Genomic DNA, 26,271 nt, shown 5'->3' with positions numbered 1-26,271 from the left:
GGTTTCAAATCTGGGGAGCATCCAGGAAGTACCTCTTTCTGTGTCAGATTTCATCAGCCTTACTCGATCATCTTTGTTTTCTCTCCTGCAGCTCGTTTGTCGATTGCTTGTGCTTTGGGAAGCTGCTGAGCTACTAATTGAGCTTGTTTTTTTGTTTTTTCCGGGAGACAGTATAAGTTTAAATGTATTAAAATAGCAAATAACTAAATTTGGAAGCAGCTTTTGGAATGTATGTGTCACCTTAGCTAATTTGAAGTGTTTTTGACCTATTCACTCTGGAAACTTCGGAAGCTGTTCTAACATGATAAGATCTTTGCAGGCCACCCTATTTTAACTGTGTTTCACTCGCATTCCAGCCTTTTCCTGCCCACTATTATTTTTGCAACATTTGGATGTGTTAAGGCCATATTTATACTTTTTTGCGCCCCATTTGCGTCATTTTTTGACGCAAAACAGGCAAAACTTACAATTTTATTTTATAAATTTACACCGCTTTAGCGTCACAAAATAACGCAAATGCGGCGCCAAACAAGTATAAATATGGGCCTAAATATGCTGGCATTGTGTGCTCTTGCCCGAGGAAGTAAACAACAATAACGTTTAAAAGCATTAAAAAGAATCAGTCGGATTCAGACATGAACGTCCTCCCTGTAGCTGTTGCATGTCATTACATCCTAATCCCCTTAAACCTTTCTATCGTTTCTGCAATGCGCATGGAGTTGCTTTGGGTTTATCACTTTTAGACACATATATTTAGAAGTTTCTTGATTTATTTAAGATCTTTATTGTATGTTGACGATACTGTCTAATCAATGAATACTGCAAATAAATTAACATGGTATTTAGGCCCGTATTTATACTTTTTTTAGCGCCGCATTTGCGCCGCTTTTTGACGCAAAACGGCGCAAACCTACAAAATACAATGGCATTTTGCAAGTTTGCGCCGTTTTTGCGTCAAAAAACGACGCAAATGCGGCGCTAAAACAGTATAAATAATGCGTAGCGACGGAGTAAGAGAAACAGGTTAATAACACATACCTAGGCACTACAAGAATGAAGTGAGGGGATCGAGGTTTGGCGCTTCTGAATGCCCAACTGTGGAACGCAGTGTATTCTCTTTCTGAAAGGCTAAAACAGGAATGGAACGTGTGAAGAAAATTAGATAAATGCAGCCCAAAATCAAAACCACGATGGCCAAAACATGATTACTGCATCATGAGTTGCCACGTCCTTGCAATGGTAGACGTTTGAAAAAAGAACAATGATTAGAAAAGCATATCTCTATGTTGCATGTGTTAACACGACTGGTGTAAGACGGATAACTTGGGGCATTATAGTGGACACCACCTAACCTAAGAGAATAGCTAGTACAATTTGACAGTCTGCCCACGATAGTGCATTATCCAGATGTAATTGGCCAAAAGAAAGTTAAGAATTAAATATGCAGAAAGTGAAAAAACTAAGAGGAATAATTCACCAAATATTGCTGTATTTTACTACTAAACAGGTCACACGTGCAGTTACCTTGCAGGCACTAGGGTCATGATTTGAATGGTGCAGCAGGTGCAGTGACACCAGGGCCAAAAGCTCTAGGGACCCCTCTAAACACCTTTTATTGCTATATTTTACTACTAACTAAGCAGTCACAAGTGCAGTTACCTTGCAGGCACTAGGGTCATGATTTAACTGGTGCAGCAGGTGCAGTAGCACCAGGCACCAAAGTTGGCATAACTCCTCTAAATACCAAATATTGCCATACGTTACTACTAAACAGGTAGTGAGAAGTGCAGTTATCTTGCAGGCATGTGGGTCATGATTTGAATGGTACAGCAGGTGCAGTGGCACCATGGCCAAAAGCTCTAAAAACACCACTAAACAAAAGTATTACTAAATTTTGCTACTAAACAGGTCACACGTGCAGTTATCTTACACGCATTTAGGTCATAATTTTAATTGTGCAGCAGGTGCAGTGGCACTGGGGCCAAAATATGTCAGAACCCCTCTAAACACAGATGATTGCTAAATTGTACTACTAAACAGGCAGACACAAGCACAGTTATCTTGCAGGCACTAGGGTCATGATGTTAATGGTGCAGCAGGTGCAGTGACAACGGAGCCCAAAGCTCTAGGAACCCTTCTAAACACCCAATATAGCTATATTTTACTGCTAAACAGGCTGACACAAGTGCAGTTATCTTGCAGGCACTGCAGTCATTATTTGAATTGTGCAGTAGGTGCAATGGCACCGGGCCCAAAAGTAGTCAGAACTCCTCTAAAACCTAATGTTGCTATATTTGACTACTAAACAGGCAGTTGCAGTTTCCTTGCAGTTAGAAGGGGAATGACTTGAATGGTGCAGCAGGTGCAGTGGCACTGGGACCAAAACCTCTAGGCACCCCACTAAACACTGATTATTGCTATGTTTTACAACTAAGATGGCAGTCACACTTGCAGTTATCATGTAGGCACTAGGGTCATGATTTGAATTGTGCAGCAGGTGCAGTGGCACCGGGGCTAAACGTTGTCATAACTCCTCTAAACACCAAATATATGCTATATTTTACTAATAAACAGACAGTCACAAGTGTAGTTATCTTGCAGGCACAGGGGTCATGATTTGAATGGTGCAGCAGGTGCAGTGGCCCCAAGCCCAAGAGTTGTCATAACTCCTCTAAACACCAAATATTGCTACATTTTACTACTAAACTGGCAGTCACAGGGACAGTTTTCTTGCAGGCACTAAGGTCATGACTTTAATGGTGCTGCAAGTGCAGTGGCACCAGGGACACAAGGTGTCAGGACCCTTCAGAACACAGATTTTTTGTTAATGTTTACTACTAAACAGGCAGTCACCAATGCAGGAACCTTCCAAGCACTAGGGTCATGATTTTAGTGGTGTAGCAGGTGCAATGACAACAGGGCTAAAAGCTCTAAGAACCCCTCTAAGCACCATATATTGCTATATTTTACTACTAAATATGCAGTGATAAGTGCAGTTATCCTGCAGGCACAGGGGTCATGACTTGAATGGTGTAGCAGGTGCAGTGGCACCAAGCCCAAAAGTTGTCATAACTCCTCAAAATATTGCTAAATTTTACTCATAAACTGGTGCAGTTACCTTGTAGGCACAAAGGTCATGATCGGAATGGTGCAGCAGGTGCAGTGGTACAAGGAGCAAAAAGGTGTCAGACTTCCTCTAAACACCAAACATTGCTATATTTTACCACTCAACAGGCAGTCATAAATGCAATTATCTTGAAGGCACTAGGGCCAAAAGGTGTCAGAACCCTCTGAACACAGATTATTAAGTGCATTTGCCTTGCGCACAATAGGGTCATGATTTAAATGGTGTAGCAGATACAGTGGCACCAGGACCAAAAGTTGTCATACCTCTCCTAAACACCAAATATTGCTATATTTTACTACCAAAAAGGGAGTCATAGATGCAGTCACCTTGCAGGCAATAGGGCAATGATTTGCAGCTGTTGCAGTGGCACCGGGCCCAAAGTTGTTAGAACTCTTCTAAATACCAAATATTGCCATACGTTACTACTAAACAGGTAGTGAGAAGTGCAGTTATCTTGCAGGCATGTGGGTCATGATTTGAATGGTGCATCAGATGCAGTGGCACCATGGCCAAAAGCTGTAATAACCCCACTAAACAAAAGTATTACTAAATTTTGCTACTAAACAGGTCACAAGTGCAGTTATCTTACACGCATTTAGGTCATAATTTTAATTGTGCAGCAGGTGCAGTGGCACTGGGGCCAAAATATGTCAGAACCCCTCTAAACACAGATGATTGCTAAATTGTACTACTAAACAGGCAGACACAAGCACAGTTATCTTGCAGGCACTAGGGTCATGATGTTAATGGTGCAGCAGGTGCAGTGACAACGGAGCCCAAAGCTCTAGGAACCCTTCTAAACACCCAATATAGCTATATTTTACTGCTAAACAGGCTGACACAAGTGCAGTTATCTTGCAGGCACTGCAGTCATTATTTGAATTGTGCAGTAGGTGCAATGGCACCGGGCCCAAAAGTAGTCAGAACTCCTCTAAAACCTAATGTTGCTATATTTGACTACTAAACAGGCAGTTGCAGTTTCCTTGCAGTTAGAAGGGGAATGACTTGAATGGTGCAGCAGGTGCAGTGGCACTGGGACCAAAACCTCTAGGCACCCCACTAAACACTGATTATTGCTATGTTTTACAACTAAGATGGCAGTCACACTTGCAGTTATCATGTAGGCACTAGGGTCATGATTTGAATTGTGCAGCAGGTGCAGTGGCACCGGGGCTAAACGTTGTCATAACTCCTCTAAACACCAAATATATGCTATATTTTACTAATAAACAGACAGTCACAAGTGTAGTTATCTTGCAGGCACAGGGGTCATGATTTGAATGGTGCAGCAGGTGCAGTGGCCCCAAGCCCAAGAGTTGTCATAACTCCTCTAAACACCAAATATTGCTACATTTTACTACTAAACTGGCAGTCACAGGGACAGTTTTCTTGCAGGCACTAAGGTCATGACTTTAATGGTGCTGAAAGTGCAGTGGCAGCAGGGACACAAGGTGTCAGGACCCTTCAGAACACAGATTTTTTGTTAATGTTTACTACTAAACAGGCAGTCACCAATGCAGGAACCTTCCAAGCACTAGGGTCATGATTTTAGTGGTGTAGCAGGTGCAATGACAACAGGGCTAAAAGCTCTAAGAACCCCTCTAAGCACCATATATTGCTATATTTTACTACTAAATATGCAGTGATAAGTGCAGTTATCCTGCAGGCACAGGGGTCATGACTTGAATGGTGTAGCAGGTGCAGTGGCACCAAGCCCAAAAGTTGTCATAACTCCTCAAAATATTGCTAAATTTTACTCATAAACTGGTGCAGTTACCTTGTAGGCACAAAGGTCATGATCGGAATGGTGCAGCAGGTGCAGTGGTACAAGGAGCAAAAAGGTGTCAGACTTCCTCTAAACACCAAACATTGCTATATTTTACCACTCAACAGGCAGTCATAAATGCAATTATCTTGAAGGCACTAGGGCCAAAAGGTGTCAGAACCCTCTAAACACAGATTATTAAGTGCATTTGCCTTGCGCACAATAGGGTCATGATTTAAATGGTGTAGCAGATACAGTGGCACCAGGACCAAAAGTTGTCATACCTCTCCTAAACACCAAATATTGCTATATTTTACTACCAAAAAGGGAGTCATAGATGCAGTCACCTTGCAGGCAATAGGGCAATGATTTGCAGCTGTTGCAGTGGCACCGGGCCCAAAGTTGTTAGAACTCTTCTAAATACCAAATATTGCCATACGTTACTACTAAACAGGTAGTGAGAAGTGCAGTTATCTTGCAGGCATGTGGGTCATGATTTGAATGGTACAGCAGGTGCAGTGGCACCATGGCCAAAAGCTCTAAAAACACCACTAAACAAAAGTATTACTAAATTTTGCTACTAAACAGGTCACACGTGCAGTTATCTTACACGCATTTAGGTCATAATTTTAATTGTGCAGCAGGTGCAGTGGCACTGGGGCCAAAATATGTCAGAACCCCTCTAAACACAGATGATTGCTAAATTGTACTACTAAACAGGCAGACACAAGCACAGTTATCTTGCAGGCACTAGGGTCATGATGTTAATGGTGCAGCAGGTGCAGTGACAACGGAGCCCAAAGCTCTAGGAACCCTTCTAAACACCCAATATAGCTATATTTTACTGCTAAACAGGCTGACACAAGTGCAGTTATCTTGCAGGCACTGCAGTCATTATTTGAATTGTGCAGTAGGTGCAATGGCACCGGGCCCAAAAGTAGTCAGAACTCCTCTAAAACCTAATGTTGCTATATTTGACTACTAAACAGGCAGTTGCAGTTTCCTTGCAGTTAGAAGGGGAATGACTTGAATGGTGCAGCAGGTGCAGTGGCACTGGGACCAAAACCTCTAGGCACCCCACTAAACACTGATTATTGCTATGTTTTACAACTAAGATGGCAGTCACACTTGCAGTTATCATGTAGGCACTAGGGTCATGATTTGAATTGTGCAGCAGGTGCAGTGGCACCGGGGCTAAACGTTGTCATAACTCCTCTAAACACCAAATATATGCTATATTTTACTAATAAACAGACAGTCACAAGTGTAGTTATCTTGCAGGCACAGGGGTCATGATTTGAATGGTGCAGCAGGTGCAGTGGCCCCAAGCCCAAGAGTTGTCATAACTCCTCTAAACACCAAATATTGCTACATTTTACTACTAAACTGGCAGTCACAGGGACAGTTTTCTTGCAGGCACTAAGGTCATGACTTTAATGGTGCTGCAAGTGCAGTGGCACCAGGGACACAAGGTGTCAGGACCCTTCAGAACACAGATTTTTTGTTAATGTTTACTACTAAACAGGCAGTCACCAATGCAGGAACCTTCCAAGCACTAGGGTCATGATTTTAGTGGTGTAGCAGGTGCAATGACAACAGGGCTAAAAGCTCTAAGAACCCCTCTAAGCACCATATATTGCTATATTTTACTACTAAATATGCAGTGATAAGTGCAGTTATCCTGCAGGCACAGGGGTCATGACTTGAATGGTGTAGCAGGTGCAGTGGCACCAAGCCCAAAAGTTGTCATAACTCCTCAAAATATTGCTAAATTTTACTCATAAACTGGTGCAGTTACCTTGTAGGCACAAAGGTCATGATCGGAATGGTGCAGCAGGTGCAGTGGTACAAGGAGCAAAAAGGTGTCAGACTTCCTCTAAACACCAAACATTGCTATATTTTACCACTCAACAGGCAGTCATAAATGCAATTATCTTGAAGGCACTAGGGCCAAAAGGTGTCAGAACCCTCTAAACACAGATTATTAAGTGCATTTGCCTTGCGCACAATAGGGTCATGATTTAAATGGTGTAGCAGATACAGTGGCACCAGGACCAAAAGTTGTCATACCTCTCCTAAACACCAAATATTGCTATATTTTACTACCAAAAAGGGAGTCATAGATGCAGTCACCTTGCAGGCAATAGGGCAATGATTTGCAGCTGTTGCAGTGGCACCGGGCCCAAAGTTGTTAGAACTCTTCTAAATACCAAATATTGCCATACGTTACTACTAAACAGGTAGTGAGAAGTGCAGTTATCTTGCAGGCATGTGGGTCATGATTTGAATGGTGCATCAGATGCAGTGGCACCATGGCCAAAAGCTGTAATAACCCCACTAAACAAAATGTATTACTAAATTTTGCTACTAAACAGGAGGTCACAAGTGCAGTTATCTTGCAGGCACTAAGGACATCATTTTAATTGTACAGCAGGTGCAGTGGCACCGGGGCCACAAGGTGTCAGAAACTCTCTAAACACAGATTATTGCTAAATTGTACTACCAAACATGCAGTCACAAGTGCAGTTTTCTTGCAGACACTAGGGCCATGATTTTAATTGTGCAGCAGGTGCAGTGACAACGGAGCCCAAAGCTCTAGCAACCCCTGTAAACACCAAGGGGCATATTTATACTCTGTTTGCACTGAATTAGCATCATTTTTTTCTCTAATTCAGTGAAAAATGAACTCCATATTTGGCGCCAGACCCGTTTAGCGCCAACTTTATGGAGTTAAAGTCATTTTTTGGACGAGGAAACCTACCTTGCCTTAATGAGATGCAAGGTAGGCGTTCCCGTTCAAAAAATGACTCTATGGCCTTAACTCCTTATTTATACTCCTGTGCAAAAATGGTGCACAGGAGGCAGCAGGGGTAAAAAAATGGGGCAAAGCTTGCCTTGCCCCATTTTTAACGCCTGGGTCAGGGCAGACATTAGGGGCCGTATCTTATGTCCCTTGGGCATGGCCATTGGGCACAGTGCCATGTGCGGGGACCCAAGTTAGGCCCCCCTGTGGCACTTTGAAAGAAAAATAAAAAATAACTACCTGGACTTACCTGGGATGGATCCCTCCATCCTAAGGTGTCCTCTAGCTGTGGGTGGGGGTGGATGGGGGTATCCATGGGGGCAGGAAAGGACACCTGTGGGCTGCTTCCATGTTCTCTGACCATTGAAATGAGGTCCCCTAATGCCTGGCCTGACCCAGGCTTTAAATAATGGTGCTGAGCAGGCTTAGCGCTATTATTTAAGGCCTTCCTCCTCCTGTGCATGATTTTTGCACAGGAGGATAAATAAGGCGCAAGGGCCTTAGAGTCATTTTTTGCCCGGGAGCACCTACCTTGCATCTCATTGAAGCAAGGTAGTTTTCCGCAGACAAAAAATGACGTTAATTCCAATATTTTGACGCTAGACATGTCTAGCGTCAAAATATAAATATGGAGTTAAGTTTTCACCGTATTTGCGTAAAAAAAAAAACGTTAATCCGGCGCAAACAAAGTATAAATATGCCCCCAAACAGGCAGTCACAAGTGCAGTTATCTAGCAGGCATTGGGGTCGTTATTTGAACGGTATAGCAGGTGCAGTGCAACAGGAGCCAAAATTTGGCATAACTCCTCTAAGCACCAACTATTGCTATATTTAAGTACTAAACAGGCAGTCACAAATGCAGTCATCTTGTAGCCACTAGGGTCATGAATTCAGTGGTGCAGCAGGTGCAGTGGCACGAGACCCAAAGTTTGTCAGAACTCCTCTAAAGACTACATATTGCTATATTTTTCTTCTAAACAGACAGCCACAAGTGCAGTTACCTTTCAAGCATTAGGGAGATGATTTGAATGGTACAGCAAGTGTAATGGCACTGTGCCCAAAAGCTCTAGGAGCCCCACTAAACACAGATTATTACTATCTTTTCTTCTATCCAGACAGTCACATGTGCAGTTATCTAGCAGGCACTAAGGTCATGATTTGAATGGTGCAGCAGGTAATAATCCTTCTTAACACCAAATAGTGCTATATTCTACTACTAAACAGGCAGTCACAATTGCAGTTACCGTGCAGTTAAAAGGGGCATGATTTGAATGGTGCAGCAGGTGAAGCAGCACCCTACTAAATACACATTACTATGACATATTAAATGAGATACAAATTATGAGTTTGCAAACCTGGGATACTAAATCAACAGACATCATAACATTAAACAATTATTAATGGTTTATCAAATTTAAAACAAACATTATTATTACCTTTATCTACTATTTATAATCCAGTTATTAAGGTAGAATGCAAAAGAAAAAACAAAGGCGAAACCTACTGACTTTGTTATTTTGGTCTCATAAAAGGATAGCTTCAGCTGTTGATATTGAAGTCATTGGGGCATAGCTTCTGTTGGTGCAGCAGGTGCAATTTCACCAGGTCCCGGAACCTTGAGGGGCCAACCAAATACCAATTATTACTGTATTTTACAATTCAAACAGCAGCCAGAGGGCCCATTTCTTTGTTGGCACTAGAGCACTAGAGCCCATGACACACTGGCTGCGCCACTGACTTGGAGTACAAAGGAAGGACAGGAAATTTTGATATGCACATTTGGAAGGATAAAGAAAAATGTTGGTTTCTGAATAGTTTAACAGTAGCCAGATTACATATTTATAGGAACTGGAAGAAGAAATCAGAATTGTCAATGAAACATGGATGCAAAATCTTGCAAGACCTTGTATTTTGTCAAGATAGGAATGGTCAACACAGAAAAAAATCTCAAAAAAGTATGAGGCTCTGTTGTATATAGTGCACAGAATTCAAGTATTAGCTTCTACACAAAGTATGAAAACTGAGTTTCAATGCATATACAAAGAAGTACACAGTTAAATATAACAGTGTGTCAAAAAGCTACTCAATTTACTTCATACCATACCCAGAGTCAATTAGTGATGTATCCCTAGCTTCATGTGATGTTCTGTTCTCGATATCAAACTAACTTTTGACCTTTTTTTCTTTTTCAGGAGTTTTTCAGTCAGCTGGACCAGAGGATACTTAACACCTTTCTGAAAGCTTGTGATGAACTTACAGATATCCTGCCTGAGGAAGAACAGCAGAGCCTTCAGGAAACTGTTAGGAAACTACATAAGCAGTGGAAGGTTAGTTTATGAGTCATGGTGGGATTTGCTCACTACTGTTGCTCAAGACAAGTTTGAGAGGACCGAATAAACAAAAAGGGCGTGATTCAAAATACTAAAATTACACTTTTGTGTAAATTTACGTTTATTTGGTGTTCACAAATGATAAGCGTATGTAAAACTGTGGAGATTCCGCAGTCAGGATGGAGATCTCCACATATAAAAAGATAGGACAGGCATATCTTTTTATGTGCCAAGTACTCCGGCCTGGCTGCAGAGTCTCCACAGCCATAAACTTAGGGGGTTATTCTAACTTTGGAGGAGGTGTTAATCCGTCCCAAAAGTGACGGAAAAGTGACGGATTTACCACCAGCCGTATTACGAGTCCATTATATCCTATGGAACTCGTAATACGGCTGGTGGTATATCCGTCACTTTACCGTCACTTTTGGGACGGATTAACACTCCTCCAAAGTTAGAATAACCCCCTTAGTGTTAACTGCTTGTTTGTGGGGAGCTAACTGCCATACATGAGCAGCTAGCCAGATGAGCTCCCTGTGGGCCTTCTAGCTACCTACCTTTTTCAGCCACCACACCTAACATTGGATGCCCGCACAGGTGTCCCCAGACTGCTAACACACTGGTGGAGGGACACCGGCGAGGTGGCAGTGAGTAAGACCCACCAGGGTCCTAGGTGATTGAGCGTGACCAGCTCCCCAGCAGCAACAAAATGGCGGCCCCACACTGTAGTGGAGGCTGCGGCGCTTGCAACTTTGTGTCTGTTTTGGGTGGGTGTTGTGTGGCAGATCAGCCACGATGTCCTCTGCAGGGGTGTTTCCACCACTGTGTCCTAACTGGAGAGGAGGCATTGGGCTGCTGCTCTTGACCATTTGATTGTAGGGTCAGCTGCCTACGGGAGACACAAGTGCACCACAGGGGCGTGCCGACTGCCAGACCACCCCCTTAACCGCTGGGAGCGGTGGGCAGTTCATGCCTAGGGCAGAGCACCCGGATGAACAGCTACCCTGTCTTCTGACTCTGGAGATATTAGGTGGCCCCAAGGACATCAACATTAGGCCCTGCAGTTGACTTGTGTGCCCCTACAGTTGGGCATTGGAGGAATGCCCAGCCCACTCAAGGCTCCCCCCCAAGGACAACTAGCTAATTCTTTGTTTACTGTGCAGATTGCTGGGGCTCCTGAGGTACTCCTTCAAAAAATGACGCAAATGTGGCGCTAAAAAAGTATAAATATGGGCCTTACTCTTTTTTTGCCTGGTGTTCTGATTGTTTGCAAAATTACTAACTAGAGGTTGCTTCTCCCACTCCGTCAGGCCTTATCTTTGTATAAGCCATTTAAGCCCCATGCTTTCCAAAATCCTTTATTGCTTTCCCACCTGTTAGATCCTCCCCGGCTACAGCCCACTCTGTCTTTGACTGCTCTGCACTGCTCTGAAGCCCGATGGCTCCCCAGCGCCTCACTGTTGCTTTCTAAAAATAAATAAGGAAAATATTGCTAGGACTCTAAAGGAAGTTGATTGTGCCAGTGCTCATGAGAAAATGCATTTATTGCATTTTCAGGTCAGTAAAAGTAATGCAAACAAATCCCTGGTTCTGCTCTGCTACCTGCACTTTGCCACAAGCTCACACCGTAAGCTGTATGTGCCGGTGTGTATGTTGTGCAAATACCTTAGTTAGGAAAGGAGAGCCTATGTGGTATAGGTGGTGCTTAATGCTCATTTTAAGTATTTGCCCATGTTCTGTGTCAAATCTGGTAGCTCAAATTGACAGCTTGCAGAAGCTTACTTTTGTCACCACGAAGACCCATGTCCCTGCATCTGCCTCTTTAAAGAATTCATGATGTGTTTCAGATCATATGGCATCACTACGTGGTTTAATATATACCTTTCCCCGATGCCTTGCAGTATCATAATTGAACTGCAAGTAATGTAGGTGATAGTCCCATAAGCCTATTATCAACCTCAGAAAGAAGATAACCTAAGCCAAATAAGCGAAAAGTGACAGACACCTCCAGGCTCCAAAAGTACAAGGGGGGGGGAGACTGAGGTTGAGCTGAAATAAATGTGACCACAGATCTTTACCTCTCAGAGATCGATGTACCATACGTCACAACTGGCATACAATGCAGTGATTGTCCAGAATATATACTTGGGTTTCAGCAGCTACAGCTTGTCACCTCATGACTGTCTGGATTTATCTGTGTGTTGCTTCAATTGCTTCAATGTTTTTATTGTTTTAGTTTGATATTTGGTTTGTGTTAATTCTTTATTGCTAATGGTTATGTCATTGCCACTAAACACAAGCAGTTTGACCCCATAACAGGTAAGAATTAACAGACATTGCAGGGACATATCTGCTCTTGCAGATATGACCTCACAAATGATATAATGCACCCAGCTTTAGGGCTGTAAGGCAGCTGTAGGGGTAACTTACTTATATTACATTCAGTGTTAGGGGACATGGAGCACAGACTGTGTGCCATGTCGTGTTTTCACTTTTAACTGCATCAAGGCACGCAGCATGCAGTGCCAGTCTACAGGTGCTAGGTGAGGAGTCCCTGTGTGTGGCACAATACATTTTGTAGCCCTTAGGGACCCTCATTGCTGCCCATGCCCTAGATACCAGGGGTACCATTACTTGGGTCTTACAGGAGGGGTCAAAGGTATTGTCAATTTAAGGAAAGAGATCTGGCACTGGGGACCTGGCGGATTAGGAGGAACCCAGTCTAGTCGAAATTGCACCAATTACAGGGCAAAAAGTGGGGGTGGCCATGTAAAAAATGGGCACTTCCTACAGGCACTTAGCGAATAAATAGGATACTTACATAGTCCATGTTGAGATCTTGAAATCCAAGTTAAGTGATCAATTTGAGGGTGAACCCCAAACCTAGGAGTGGGGACAACACTGCCTTGTTTAGACAGCAGGCCGCTGCTAGACTTGATTTCTCAGATATTGATCCGGTATTTGCAGACAGGAATTCATAGAAACAAAAAATGTAACATATTGTATGGACATCAGATAATAGCTAGGCAAGCTCATAAAAAGTCACAGGAAATATCTTTGGGTAGATTAGACAATTGCCCTTGTGTGTGATGGTTCCAGTTGTGGTTGTGATAATAAATTATAAATTGAATCATAGGACAGATGACATTCAGCAAAGCTTCAATTGCATACTTTGAACACCATCAGTGCCTTCCTTTCAACCAAAGCATACTCAAATTAACCATGTGATGGGACTTAGCGCTTGGGATTCCATTAGGTTTTGAAAGCTGCAGCTAATATAAAACAAATTTAAAACTTTCCTAAGTGTCCACATTTTCAGCATTTTTCTGATTTGTTTCTGAAAAAAGGATTTTCAGACGGAAGCTCCATACCATTTACTTCACCTTAAAATCGAGCTGGAGGAAACAAGACTTCTGGCCACTGTGGAAGAGTGCAGATCAGAGCTGGCTCGAGAGGACAGTTCGGTGTCCAGTGAAGGCAGTGAAAAAGTTCTCCGAGAACATAGGGTATGTATGAGTACAGGGTTGGCACAGCTTGGAGAAAATAAGGCTTTTCATTGAGGCTTCAAATATGGGTTTTATAAACTCAATTCCATGTATTTTTATCCATGGTTGTTGCAGGACTTGATGCCTTACTGAGTAATAATATGCTGGAGAAATTGTTCTTAACATAATCAGTTGCTCCCTGTCATGAAGAAGAATTTGCCCAAAAAAGAGCCCTGCTGCATTGAGTAAACTTCCATTCTCCTGAAGTTCATAAGGCAGTGATGTTGTTTGACCTGAAGAAGTGCTGGAATTATGACTGGTTGATTGAATTTGTTGTCTGTAGTGCATATCCTAACATTTCCTGGCACTAAGAGGAAATAGGTGGAAGTCCGGTGAAGTATTCAGTGAGCTGTTGGATTTTAGGGGAACCTATAATTACAGGTATGCTGTGAAACAAATTGAGCGTGTCAGACCACAAAGTGGCAGCGTTCATAGAACACGCATAGCTGTCCTTTCAAACAAGGTACAGTGAGCTTTGAGGACTACAAGCAGAGACATAGTAGAGGAATTATATGAAAGGGAAAATCAGTAGTACACTGCAGAGCAAAAACGATGGAAAGTAAATGCTTTAGAAGAATTCCAAAGAAAGGATCTGATTTAGTCAAGTGCTGACAGTTACCTAATTCCCACCCTGATGATGCAGGATACGAGTATATGAAGGTAAAGTGTCAAAAGCAGATAGCAGATCTAGGTGAAACTGACAATATACCACCAAGAGAACCATACAAATGTAATTCATGCATCCACATGGATAGTCTCGTTCTAAGGGGGTGGGGTAAGTCCATACTGGGCAGGATAGAATGCAGAAGCATCCTCTACATGGAACAAGAGCTCAGAGCCGATTGGTTTTCCTTGATTTTGGACATATGTGAAAAAGTGCTATAGGATAAAAGGGGCTGAATATCTTAGGGATTGCAGTGTGTCTTTTTTCACCAGGGGTGTAACTGCATTCAATTAAGACTGGATGGATCAATAGCAGATGAGAGAGGAAGATTTAGATACAAGTAAAAGTGGGCACAGCAGGTGAGGTAACCTTTATTAACTGAGCAGGATGTGGTACAGACCAGGCTACAGGTGACAATCCCAGGGGAGAGAGACTAGACACATTCAAGACAGGCTACGAGTTGGATTGGAACTCATAAAGTCAGCTGATGAAGGGTCAGTATTTGAGTGGGCTAAAAAAATATTCTCATATTTTCTAATTTGACTTTTAAAATAGTGTGCAAAGACTTGCTCAGAGCTCTAGAGAAGGAAAGACAGAAACGTTGCAACTGTTGGGCTCACCAAGGTCTGAGTGAGATGGTGAGGAAAAGAATGATGGGTTGCAATGCTGGGTTTCAGGGTAGCACCCTTCATCAGCCAGGATAGTCTTGAATCCAGTGGCATAGCGAGCCCGGGACCAACGTCTGGGCATACCTGCGCACTTAGGGTGAGAAAAGCAAACAAACACAAATGATGGATAAAATGTGGAACCAATCAAACATTCACCCCCAGTCACATATCTGGGTTTAATTTATCACTTATTTTGCTCACTATGCCACCCCAGTTTGGAGCCAACCATATGCAAATCAGTCTTGACCCTGTTACCCATGGGAACAGTCCAGCCCGAACTGCTAAACCAGGTTCTCCCTGGACCGGAAACAAGCATCTTAGGACTGGTTTCAGGGTATCACCCTTCATCAGCCAGGCTCACTTGGATCCAGTGGCACAGTGAGCCCGGGACCCAAAGCTGGGCATACCCAGCACACTTCAGGCGAGAAAAGCAAACAAACACAAATGATGGATAAAATGTGGAACCAATCAAACATTCACCCCCAGTCACAGATCTGGGTTTAATTCATCGATTCTTTTGCTCAAAATGCCACCCCAATCTTGACCCTATTCTCCATGTGAACAGTCCAGCCCGAACGGCCAAGCCAGGTCCTCCCTGGACCAGAAACAAGCATCCTAGGACCAGTTTCAGACTATCACCCTTCATCAGCCAGGCTAGCTTGAGTCCAGTGGCATAGTGAGCCTGGGACCCACGTCTGGGCATACCTGGCACACGTAGGGCGAGAAAAGCAAACAAACACAGATGATGGACGGAATGTGGAACCAATCAAGCATTCACCTCCAGTCACAGATCTGGGTTTAATCCATCAATTCTTTTGCTAACTATACCACCCGAGTTTGGACCCAGCCATATGCAAATCAGTCTTGACCCTGTTCCCCATGGGAACAGTCCAGTCCGAACTGCCAAGCAAGGTCCTCCCTGGACCGGAAACAAGCATCCTAAGAGAAAATCAGGCCATATATGTAATTGTGCCAATGTGCTGGATCTTTACCAACTTAAGAGTAGTCGGGCATACATAGATAATTAATTATGTTATCTACTTCTGGACACTAGGGGCAGTCAGCTAATATGTTGAAATCATAAGCTGTAATAAGACTGGAGATACTTGTAGTTAAAGGGGCAACAATATTGAAAAAAACATAGCGGTGTGGCCAGCTGGATAACAAGCTCAGAACCACCAGATAGTGTATTGGAGAGATGTTTCAGCTGAGATTAATGGAGGGTCAACAGTGCCATGTAATGAAATTTGAATTACTGAGGCATTTAATGTTCGAGGAAGATAAAGACTAGACTCCCTTATGTACCTGAGGTACCATAGTGATAGAATATATTAAACCCTGCAGGCACCACAGTGGCTACTTCAGATCCTGAGCAGTTTCTAAGCCAAGTGTCTGTGGCTGCAACTGTGTTTTCTTGATTTTCAGTAACAGGCTGTGAAATGGTAGGGCATGTCAATGGCACATATGTTAATATACAGTATATGTGGATATTTTCATTCAAGATATAGTAACATTGGAAGTTTCTGGTTGGATAATACAAGTATTGAGAGGAATATTAAGTGATAATGGGGCATTCCTGTCAATCAATGTTAAAACATTGAGTCATAATGTTTACATACCAGTTTTTTGCTGGGCAAGGATTTCTGAAGCCATATGATCGTGTCACAGAAAGGCTTGCTTGAAATGCACCTTGGGCACACCAGCTCAATTTGATATGAAGGCCCATTTGCACTTCAAAATCCTCAAATGAGGAATGATCTTCTTTGTGACTGTGCTTATTTTTCAAGTTTACAAATTGTTAGTAATCAATTCACATTGTGTAAACTATGTCAAATGTGCTATAGGTGTTAATGGTGTAGACAATTGCTGATTCTTTTTCTGGTTTCCATAGCACATACATAACGAAGTGTGTTCAAGAATTTATAAATGAGCTTATGAATGACTGTAATACTAATACTAATTCATATATGGTCATCTGGATTTAATATTACTCATTTCCTTTTCAGAAAGATTCTGGAGCTATTTTATTGCATCTCCTACCCATAAATGTATCTTGCTCACCTAAAAACTGAGTACCTTTAACTGGGTTTGATGAATTTCAATGTAGAAAAATCTCAGAACTTTGAATCAATTTCCACAATCATGGTATATTCCTGTTTGCAAGTGCTATCTTCTGCCAGTGGTGCATTCTGAATAATTAATATGAAAGCAATATGGCATGTATTAGTAAACTTCAATTTACTGCTGATACATTTTGACCATGCCAATGGAGCATCGGCCGGAACAAAGACTGCAGATTTCTTTAAGGTGTTGCAAATACATTTATCATAATTATTGCTACTGATGTAGGATGGCACTTTCTGTATCTGATGGGAGAAACATTTTGTGAATTCATTGGGCTGGAAAGATAAATATTTAAACAACAGTGATGACAGACTACAGCCTGTGGGACCGTTTTCAACCAATATGTTTCCTATTGCATGGTGTTTGAATGTTACATGAGTGATAGATGGATGAGTGACGCTGCCTCCATATGATATCTGGCTGGAGCTGTGGGTTGGAATTGACATGTCAACGGTGCTGGGCAAACACTGCACAGAGTAGTAGGACTTGTACAACTGCAAAGTCTGAATTAAGAGGCTCATTTACAAGCCCCTTGAGCCACAGCAGTGTCATTTGTTTTTACACTACAATGGCACAGAGCAGTCCCCCACCAACCCCATATTTACAAACTGGCACAATGGGACCATTGCACCAGTTTGTAAACCCTTGGGCCACATCATACCTGCACAAGGCATAATGTATGCAAGGGAGGCATTCCCCCACTAAGAGGCCCAACTGAATGGTGCAATGAAATCTACAAGATTTCACTGACTCATTCTAATTTCATTTTTTAACAGGCAAGTGTTAAAGTGATGCTAGTCTGTTTTAAATGGTCCTCCCTGGGCTTTGCTGAACTAGCATCAACATTTCTGCAGTTAGTCCAGCAAAGCACCACACCTTCATCAGAAAGTCTGATGCAGCTATGCTAACAAGCACTATGGTGCGCTGTATTGTAAATACAGTGCTACCATGGTGTCGTTAGGGGGATGTTGGGCAGCAGAAGCAAACTGGTGCATCTTGATCATTGCACCAGTTTCTTGTAAATGAGCCTTCAATCTTTCAATACCACTGTGACAGATAAAGAGAGGTAACACGTGCCACTGTGACTCAGTGTGAATGAGGTGTGGCTCCTGGGTTTCCCATTATCTACTGAGTTCAAACCCTTGAGGTGGCAACTAGCTCCACTCACAGAATCAGCTTACCCATTTTCATATTATTACAATGCAAACAAGAAGCATTTAACTTAAATGTTATGCCGCATCACATTTTAACATTCCTTTATATCATCTCAGACTTTCTCCAGTGATAAGGGTCCCTATCATCTGTGTGAAAAACGTCTGCAGTTGATCGAAGAATTGTGCCTGAAGCTTTCAGAGCGGGATCCAGTGAGGATGGCTCTGGAGAGCAGTAAAAGAACACTAAAGGAACTAAAGACACAAATTGACAGTCTCTGCCAGAAGCTGATGGAACACCCTGACAAATGGAAGGAATACAAGACCAGGTACTAGGAAGAGGCATTTGATCTTCTGGAAAAAGAGAAACTTGATTGAATGCTTCTCATTGGACACCTCCTTCATTACGGATCATCACTTAGGCACATGAAGTGTATTATCTTGCGTGAAACATCAATAGGATAAGCATGTCTTGATTACTAATGTGAATTAATATAATATGCCACTTCACCTTAATGAATGTGAAGGTGATTTATAAATATGTTTTGATCATTCCAGTGTTCACACGAAGAATGCTTGTGAGGCAAGAACAAGTAAAATACGGAGCTTTAATTTAATTATTTTTGGTACATGGAGGTTTATCTTATCTTATCAGTGAAGTGGCTATCTTGGTTGGTGGTGGGTAGGTTAGCAGTAAGTTTTATTGTGGTTGCGTTGGTGTGCAAAGTTACTGTAGATGTTTGCAATTTTGCTGTGGAAGAAGTTGGATAGCTTGTTGCAGAGTTCATTGAAAACAGCGATGTTGGTGACAGTGGCTGAAGGCAAGGTAAAATCCTTAATGATCGAGAACATATCCTTGTAGCTGTTGGTGCTTCCTTCTATTCAGTCCACTAGTGATTTTTTCTTCCTTGTGTCTTATTTGCTAGTGTTAGCGCCTGGATGCAGCATTGTAGATAGTTCTGTCTGTGTTGTGCTGACTCTTCATTTCTTTTGTAGCTATATACACTGTTGTTTAGTGTCTCAGAGGTCTTCTGTGTACCACCTGGCCTGCTTGTATGATTTACAATGTTTGTTTGGTTTGATGTGTGTAAGGGAGTCTGTGCATTTCTTGACAAAGTTACTGAAGTTGTTGATGGCCTTTTTGATATTGTCCGTGGGGCTAGGTTGATCCATGCTGAGGGAACTGAGTTAGTCTGCTCCTGAAATCCTGCCCCAGTTGTGGCTTGGAATGCTGAACATGGTAAGGGTGTTGAATGGAGGTATGTTGATGTGGAAGTGGATGATAGAGTGGTCAATCCATATGAGTGGTGTGGCAGGGTTGTATTTGATGCTGTCTTTTGTGGTGAAGATGGGGTTCAGTGTGTGTCCTGTGGTGTGTGTTGGTTCTGGGATGAGCTGCGTGAGTCCAATGTTGCTCAAGCTTTCGAGAAGTGCTGTGGATTGCGGTCATTTTGGTCTTCCAAATAGAGGTCACTGAGGAGGATGTAGGCCCGGAGCAGAGCAAAGACGTTGGTCTTGTGAATGAGGTCCTGTTAAGGGACCTTGTTGCCCACTGGCATTGCTGTGGCAATGTTGTGAGCCATTGAGGGGTTGAGGTTTCTGTGATAAAGAGGATGTCACGTGTGCCGCTACTCAGCAGGTCCCATATTTCACTTGTGTGTTGGCTGAGTGATGGTGTGTTGAGGAGCATGCATACGAGTAGGTGTTAACATGCAGGTTTGCTGTGGTGTAGGGTGGGGGTGTAGGCATTGTTGGTACTTATGTGGCATGTGTGTTGGGAGGAGGTGTTGTGGGCGATGTTAGTATTTGCGTAGGGGTGTGGAGGGGTGACTGCTAGAGAACCGGTGGTGGATGTAGGTGAAAGCGTCTACCATGGTGTGAGGTGCAGCGCAGCAGCAGTTGAGAGAATGGCATCCAGGGTCTAGTACCCTAAGGAGTGCTGTGGAGTATTGCTGGATAGTGACAGGGTTCCTGGAGATGGGTGCAAACCAGGTGCTGACTGCAACGGATAGGCTTGCCTTTAGCATGCCTTTGGCACGTGAGTGGCATGCCCGCTGCACGCAACGCTGCGCATCTGTGTTGCAGCTGCCATTAAGTAGTTCCTGGGAGGATGGAGTTGGGCAGGGTGGTGTGATGTCAGTTCCTGTACTGATGGGTGATGGTAAATGAAGTCCTGTTGATTTAGGGTCATTTAAGGAGAGTCTGCTGGGAAAACATAATATCTGTGTTGTCTTAATTTACCTCAAGCTACGTTTTCTTTGACCAAAATTCAGTTGATGAGTACAGCTGAAGTGAGCTGTGAGAAAATGAGAAGGCAGTGCAGTCATATAAGCCAGTAATATATGGGTATGAGTGATAGCTCACATAACATCAAAGCAAAAATATCAAATGAAATGTCAATAGGGTTTCTCAAATATTTAATTGACATACAGCCACATGAAAGCAGAATTTAACTTTGCAGAGTCCTAACAATGATAATTTTCGTTCTTTCCCTAATTAACAACACTGTTACTATTTGGAAGTTCGTGATTTTAGTGAGGGTTATTGTGTTTTTTTTCCATCCATAGGTACTTGGTGGTCTGAAGCAATCAAGCACAGACATTTGTTAGTGCAGATAATTTCACATCTTCATTATCAATTATTTTAATGTCTAATGGTTATTTTTTTTTGTGCACAATATTGCAAGATTAATTACTCAGAACATATACAAATGTGTATAAACCTTAAGATCAATAAAATAAACAGAAAACTGGTTGGAGTCAATAACTCTTACACAAATGAATAATCAGTTTGATATACAGTGAACAAAACATCTCTCTGGTAGGGAAAAACCTTCACTTGAAGACATGTGTCTGTCTATTGCTAAATTAAATATCTGAAAAAACTGCACCTTAAAAGCTTTCCACTTTCAGAGATGCCTGAAACAACTTTAGTACAACCAAATGGAAAGTGATGTGATGAGAGATTTCTTAGCAGTTAAGCACTATTTTGTTGTTTTTCAAAGAGGCTCGTCTCAGTCTAAGTAAAAGTACATGGCTAAGATTGTGGAAGCCTTTTTCCTTAGGCATGAGAGACAGGGATCCCAGTAATAGGCCATTCTCTTCATCTCATCCATAATCAAATAAGGTTGGTATCAAACAGCCAGGTATAAGTGTCCATGGCCAGAGACGCCACAGGGTAAAATAAATAATGAAGTGATAATCTCTTAAATCTTTTCTCGACTAGAAACTGATGAAGATGTTAGCATCCCTTTGTGACACGCCTCAGAAGAAACTAATTTTACATGATGCTGCCTAGAATTATGGTATCCAGTGTTGGTTCTGACGGCCTGGTTCCATGAGAGAGTTTCTGCATTATCACAGACTATGGAAATCATTTTCATTTAGAATAATTGCATGAAATATTATTTTATTTAACTATCTTAATATCTTGGTATGGGCCAAAACACTGAGCACCCTTGGTAAGGAGATATAAGGCTTTTCACAGCCCAGAAATGTTGTGATGGATGTTTCTTGTTGAGTTATTCTTCATGTTAAAATAGGATTTTTTAGTGCAAAAATTGCACATGTACCTCCAAGGCAGACGCAGAGATAAACATGTCCTTATGCAGCGCACTGACAGTGCTGCACAAAAAGATAGCACACTTTCAGTGCACCTCTGAGACAATCCCTCTGGAGGGGTAGAGGTGTGCCCCATAGGCCCCCCCGAGACATCACCCTGTAGGCGGGTGCAGTCACTCACAGCACCCGCCTGCAGGGGGTATCTCTGACACCTCTTTAAAGTTCGCCCACATTGCCACCTTCTCTGCAAAACATGGAGTGGCCTTGAAGGAGCTACTCTGATTTTCACTGGTTGCACTGCTCCCAGGTGAGTACAAGTTTGTGGATGTCCTAGGGGCAGCCCATTTATTGTAATAGGACGCAGTGTCTGTTTGGGCCCGGTGCACCATATAAAAGGTGCCATATTGCAAACATGAACAGTGCACCCTATATGTCTAATATGGGCACAAGTTTTTATAAGGACATTACTTGCACCCTTGCGCAGGAGTGAAATGCGCTCTCAATTTTCTTTCATACCACCACCTACTGTTGTATACAAAAGTGGCCAAATCTTCAGCCCTGAAAGGGCAGCTGAACTAGCTGTTTTATCATAATTACCATTCACCCCAATAGTCTTTCTTTATAGTTGCTTATATCGCTATGACAATGCTCTTTCATGTATCTCTGAAACTAATTATTTATATTTTTTTACAAGCGAACTGTTATTTGATTGAAACACACTGGTATTCACAAAGCATTTGATGTGGTTATTTCAAAGCTACTCATGTAGAAACTGGTTTGTCATTCTTAAATCTTGTTTCGAGCACAGATGTGTCACTTATGCTAGTGAAGATCCAACTATGCCTTCCCCTAATACCACATCCATGAGTGACAGTTACTTTATTAGTTGTGAGCATTTCCTACAAATGAGGTAAACAAAGTGGTAAATGTTCCAGGTGTTCACAGTCATTTTTTATCCAGCAGTGAATCGACAGTAAGAACCTACTGACTAGACACTCATTTTTTCTTATTTGTTTCTTTTTTATTAAGATTTTTGTTTTTCAAGAGAAAACAGAGAAGAGGAATGGTGCTAGCTAAATAGGAGATTCTCAAAACATATACTGACATTGTGTTCACTTTCAGGTGTTACAGTTGGTTTATTGGGAAACAAAAAACTCTAACAAAACAGCTCTTAATGTTCTGGGCAGTACTGACTCTGATTGGACAGATCAGAAGAGATGATGCCATTCAGCAGCCATTTTGTTAGCGATCTGAGGTGATGCTGCCATGCTTCCTAAATCTTATAAAAGTTTTTGGACATCCTTGGGCCTCATACCTCACCCTTCGTGTAAGCCATGAACTAGTCCATTCCCCTAACCAAGCAAGATCTGGGATGGCGGTTTGCATTACCCCTTTCTCTGACTAAATTGCTCCTAGTAAACATCAGCCCTTAGAAACAGAACCTGAAGACATGCCTAGACAGGTCCACATCATTCAGTATTCCCAAACCCAACACATCAGAGAACTCCTCTTTGAGTTCTTCCTAGAATGCTTGCAAATTCCTACAACCCCAGACCAAATTTAGGAACCTATACTTTGCTCTGCATTTTAGACATAGTCTATGCATAGCTATTTCTATTGCAAATAACCTAGAATAGATAGTATACATCTCACACCATTTATAATTGAAGGAGTTGCAAGCTCAGTTACAGGGGAAAGGGCAAGGTCAAACAAAAAACAACTTTCTTAGGAACACAGGGATGGTCAGCAGAAGGGGATGGGGATTTGGAGGTCGAGGGATTGGTTGTCTGCTGTGTCATGTGGATGTCTTGGGTGTGTGCATGTGTGAGGTCTGATTATGTGTGGGTGGTGTCTGTTACATGTGTGAGTGTGGGTGTATGCCTGTCTTGGGGGGCTGGGAGATGAAGGTACTGGTGATGGAGTGGGGGATGTGTGTGTTCCTGTTGGGGTAGTGTCTGGTGGTATGCTAGATGTGGTGGATGTGTGTATGTCTGTTGGGGCAGTGTCTGTAGGTATGGTGGACGTGGTGGATGTCTGTGTGTTGTTGGGGTGGTATCTGTGGGTATGGTGGGTTTGGTGGATGTCTGTGTGTCTGTTCAGGTGGTGTCTGTGGGAATGGTGGATGTGGGGGGCTGTCACTGACTGTTGTGGTGAACATTCCCCATTCTGGTCAATTAAAGAGGATATTTATGAAATGTTACTAACCTAAATTACACTAATGTTTTGCCAGTATGGTGGACCTTCTTCAATTTAAAGCTAGAGATGGCTATTGAAGCTTTTCAGAGATAGAGGCTTTGCAAACAGCTGCCAGCACCATCAAACTCCTAAATTGGTGGTATTCACAAACTTTTTACTGGTAGTCTCTCAACCTGGAAATTGATATATTATTACTCCTGTGAATGAGAGGAAAAAGTTAGTTCCCATGATAGCAAAAGAAAGGGAGCAACCTCCTATTTCATTATGGTGCAGGCAGAGTATTCTTTCCACTGGAAACATAATTTCCTTGTGAATCAAATCAAAAACTTATCTGGTCAAATGGACATTTCCCATGTACATTTTGGCACGTTGAAGCTTGCCTGGAAATCAGTGACCTTCCTACATTTCTTTCAGCATGTCAGAAAACATTGTCTCTTGTGAACCAGTATGCTTTTCTACCTATTTAATCAAGGGAATGACATCTCTGATTCAATCAAAACCTCCGAAGTTAAGGGGTTTATTATTATTTTTTTAGTTAATGGATTCACATCTTGTACTAGTTTGTACCTTGCATTATTTCATGTGCAATATAAACATTTGCATGGTTTGATCTCTTGACATTTGTTGGCAGAGTATATTACATATATTATTTTTTTTGTTGTCAACAGATTTTCTGACTTGTCAACCTGGATGACAGCAAATGAGAAAACATTAAAACAGATCAAAGGAGGTGCCAAGGACACAGCGAAATACCACCAATTTAAGACCTCAGTTGAGGTGAAAGAAGATTTCTATGAAATCTTGTTTTCATTATTGCTTAGCTGTTTATTTGCATATTTGTGTAGTGCATTTCAACACTAAGCAGTCTACAAGTGTTTAAAAAGTGTTTGCATTGTTGCTTTTATGGATTTTTATGAATTCATGTTGGAATACAGATACACGTTTCTTGAATATCCTTGTTTGTGTTATTTGGTTGCAGGAAATCAGGCAGAATGTCAGCAGGAATGAAGAAACTCTGAACTGGCTGAAATCACGGCTTACTGCTTTAGCAGGGGTAGCATCCGAAAGAGAGCTAAGGAAGCAGGACACAGAGCTGTCCAAACTGGCAGCAGATTTGAAAAGCTTGTTAGTTATGCTGGCTGAGGTATGATTGCTTTGACAATTGCATGTAATGTAAATGGTTCATTACAAAAATTAGGAAAGCAATAAGCAATAAAATAATTTACAAAATTGTGAGATGTATGTGATGCTATCACAAAATAAATTCCATTTCCTGGGCTTGAATCTGAAATAGTAACACTGTGTATAAAACAATCAACAATATTGAGGTGCCATTAATTACTATGTGTACATAGAATCATTATACAGAATACTGAGATGATATTTAGGTTTCATTGCAATATGGAGGCTCACACACATTGAAATGGTGATGATTACATCCAATTCTTTATTTTCTTTCCAATTCTTTTCATAAAATACAGCCAGAACGTTTCGCTCACACACATTGATCATCATCAGGGCTTATATTCTAACGAAGAGTTTGCACTATATCAGTTCATAACCTTCCTCATCACAAATCCTGACAATAATGGCCACTCTCCACAATCTCAAATGAACGTTCTTAAGCCTCACTTTTTTTTTACATGTACTGTGTGGAATCCATACGCTTCTGTCAAACCTTTGGAAATAAAGAATTGGATGTAATCACAACCTTTTCCAGATGTGTGAAGTTTCACTTTTTGGACTCATTAATTAGATGCCTCTCTTTTTGCTGTATAAGTAGTTTGTTGGACAGCTAACCCAAGGCAGTGGGCAACTGTGCTGAAGGAAAGAAACAGGAACTTTTTGGTGACACAGTAGATCAGTCCTCAGCAGTCTCACACTATGAAGGTGGAAGCATTTATATTCAGCTTTGAAATGCAGAGACTAGAGTTAAACAGGACATAACAACACTATTAAAAGGGACAGGAAATGCACAAAAGGTAGTTCTAAAATTTGGTTTGAGAAAAGGCTAAGTTGTCTTTCTTGAATGTGATGTCACTCGTGCGCAATGTTGGCTTTGGCTGCACTGTGTTATGTTAGTTTCAGAACAAGCAATAAACATTTTTAAACCTGAAATGCTTATGAGGGAAAATAAGTCATGGACACCAGTGGTATGTGGCTGGCACAAACAATAACAGTGGAGCACTGACCCATAACTTTGAAACATGAAATAGAAATCATAAAACATTTAAAGAAGGCTATTGTAACCTCAGCAAATTGAAATTAGCTGACATCCCCCTTGTGTGGCGAATGGGACCCCTATTAGTAATTTGCAAAAATCAAGGATATTGGCAGTATG

The 26,271-nt window shown here is 42.0% G+C and overlaps 1 protein-coding gene across 1 annotated transcript in view; it reads left to right on the top strand.

Moving 5' to 3' along the window:
- The window catches only part of SYNE1 (spectrin repeat containing nuclear envelope protein 1), a 1,478,055-nt gene that overhangs the window by 419,921 nt on the left and 1,031,863 nt on the right, over positions 1 to 26,271 (top strand). Inside the window, exons 24-28 of the mRNA XM_069234720.1 lie at positions 9,888 to 10,022; positions 13,370 to 13,528; positions 18,295 to 18,503; positions 24,599 to 24,707; positions 24,910 to 25,074. Of these exons, the coding sequence (XP_069090821.1) occupies positions 9,888 to 10,022; positions 13,370 to 13,528; positions 18,295 to 18,503; positions 24,599 to 24,707; positions 24,910 to 25,074 (777 nt within the window). The remainder of the gene's footprint in view (positions 1 to 9,887; positions 10,023 to 13,369; positions 13,529 to 18,294; positions 18,504 to 24,598; positions 24,708 to 24,909; positions 25,075 to 26,271) is intronic.

The sequence above is a fragment of the Pleurodeles waltl genome, chromosome 5, assembly GCF_031143425.1.
Source record: "Pleurodeles waltl isolate 20211129_DDA chromosome 5, aPleWal1.hap1.20221129, whole genome shotgun sequence".
In the NCBI taxonomy this organism is placed as follows: Eukaryota; Metazoa; Chordata; class Amphibia; order Caudata; family Salamandridae; genus Pleurodeles; species Pleurodeles waltl.
Note: the sequence above shows the minus strand (reverse complement) of the source record. Positions and strands in the feature narration are given on the sequence as shown.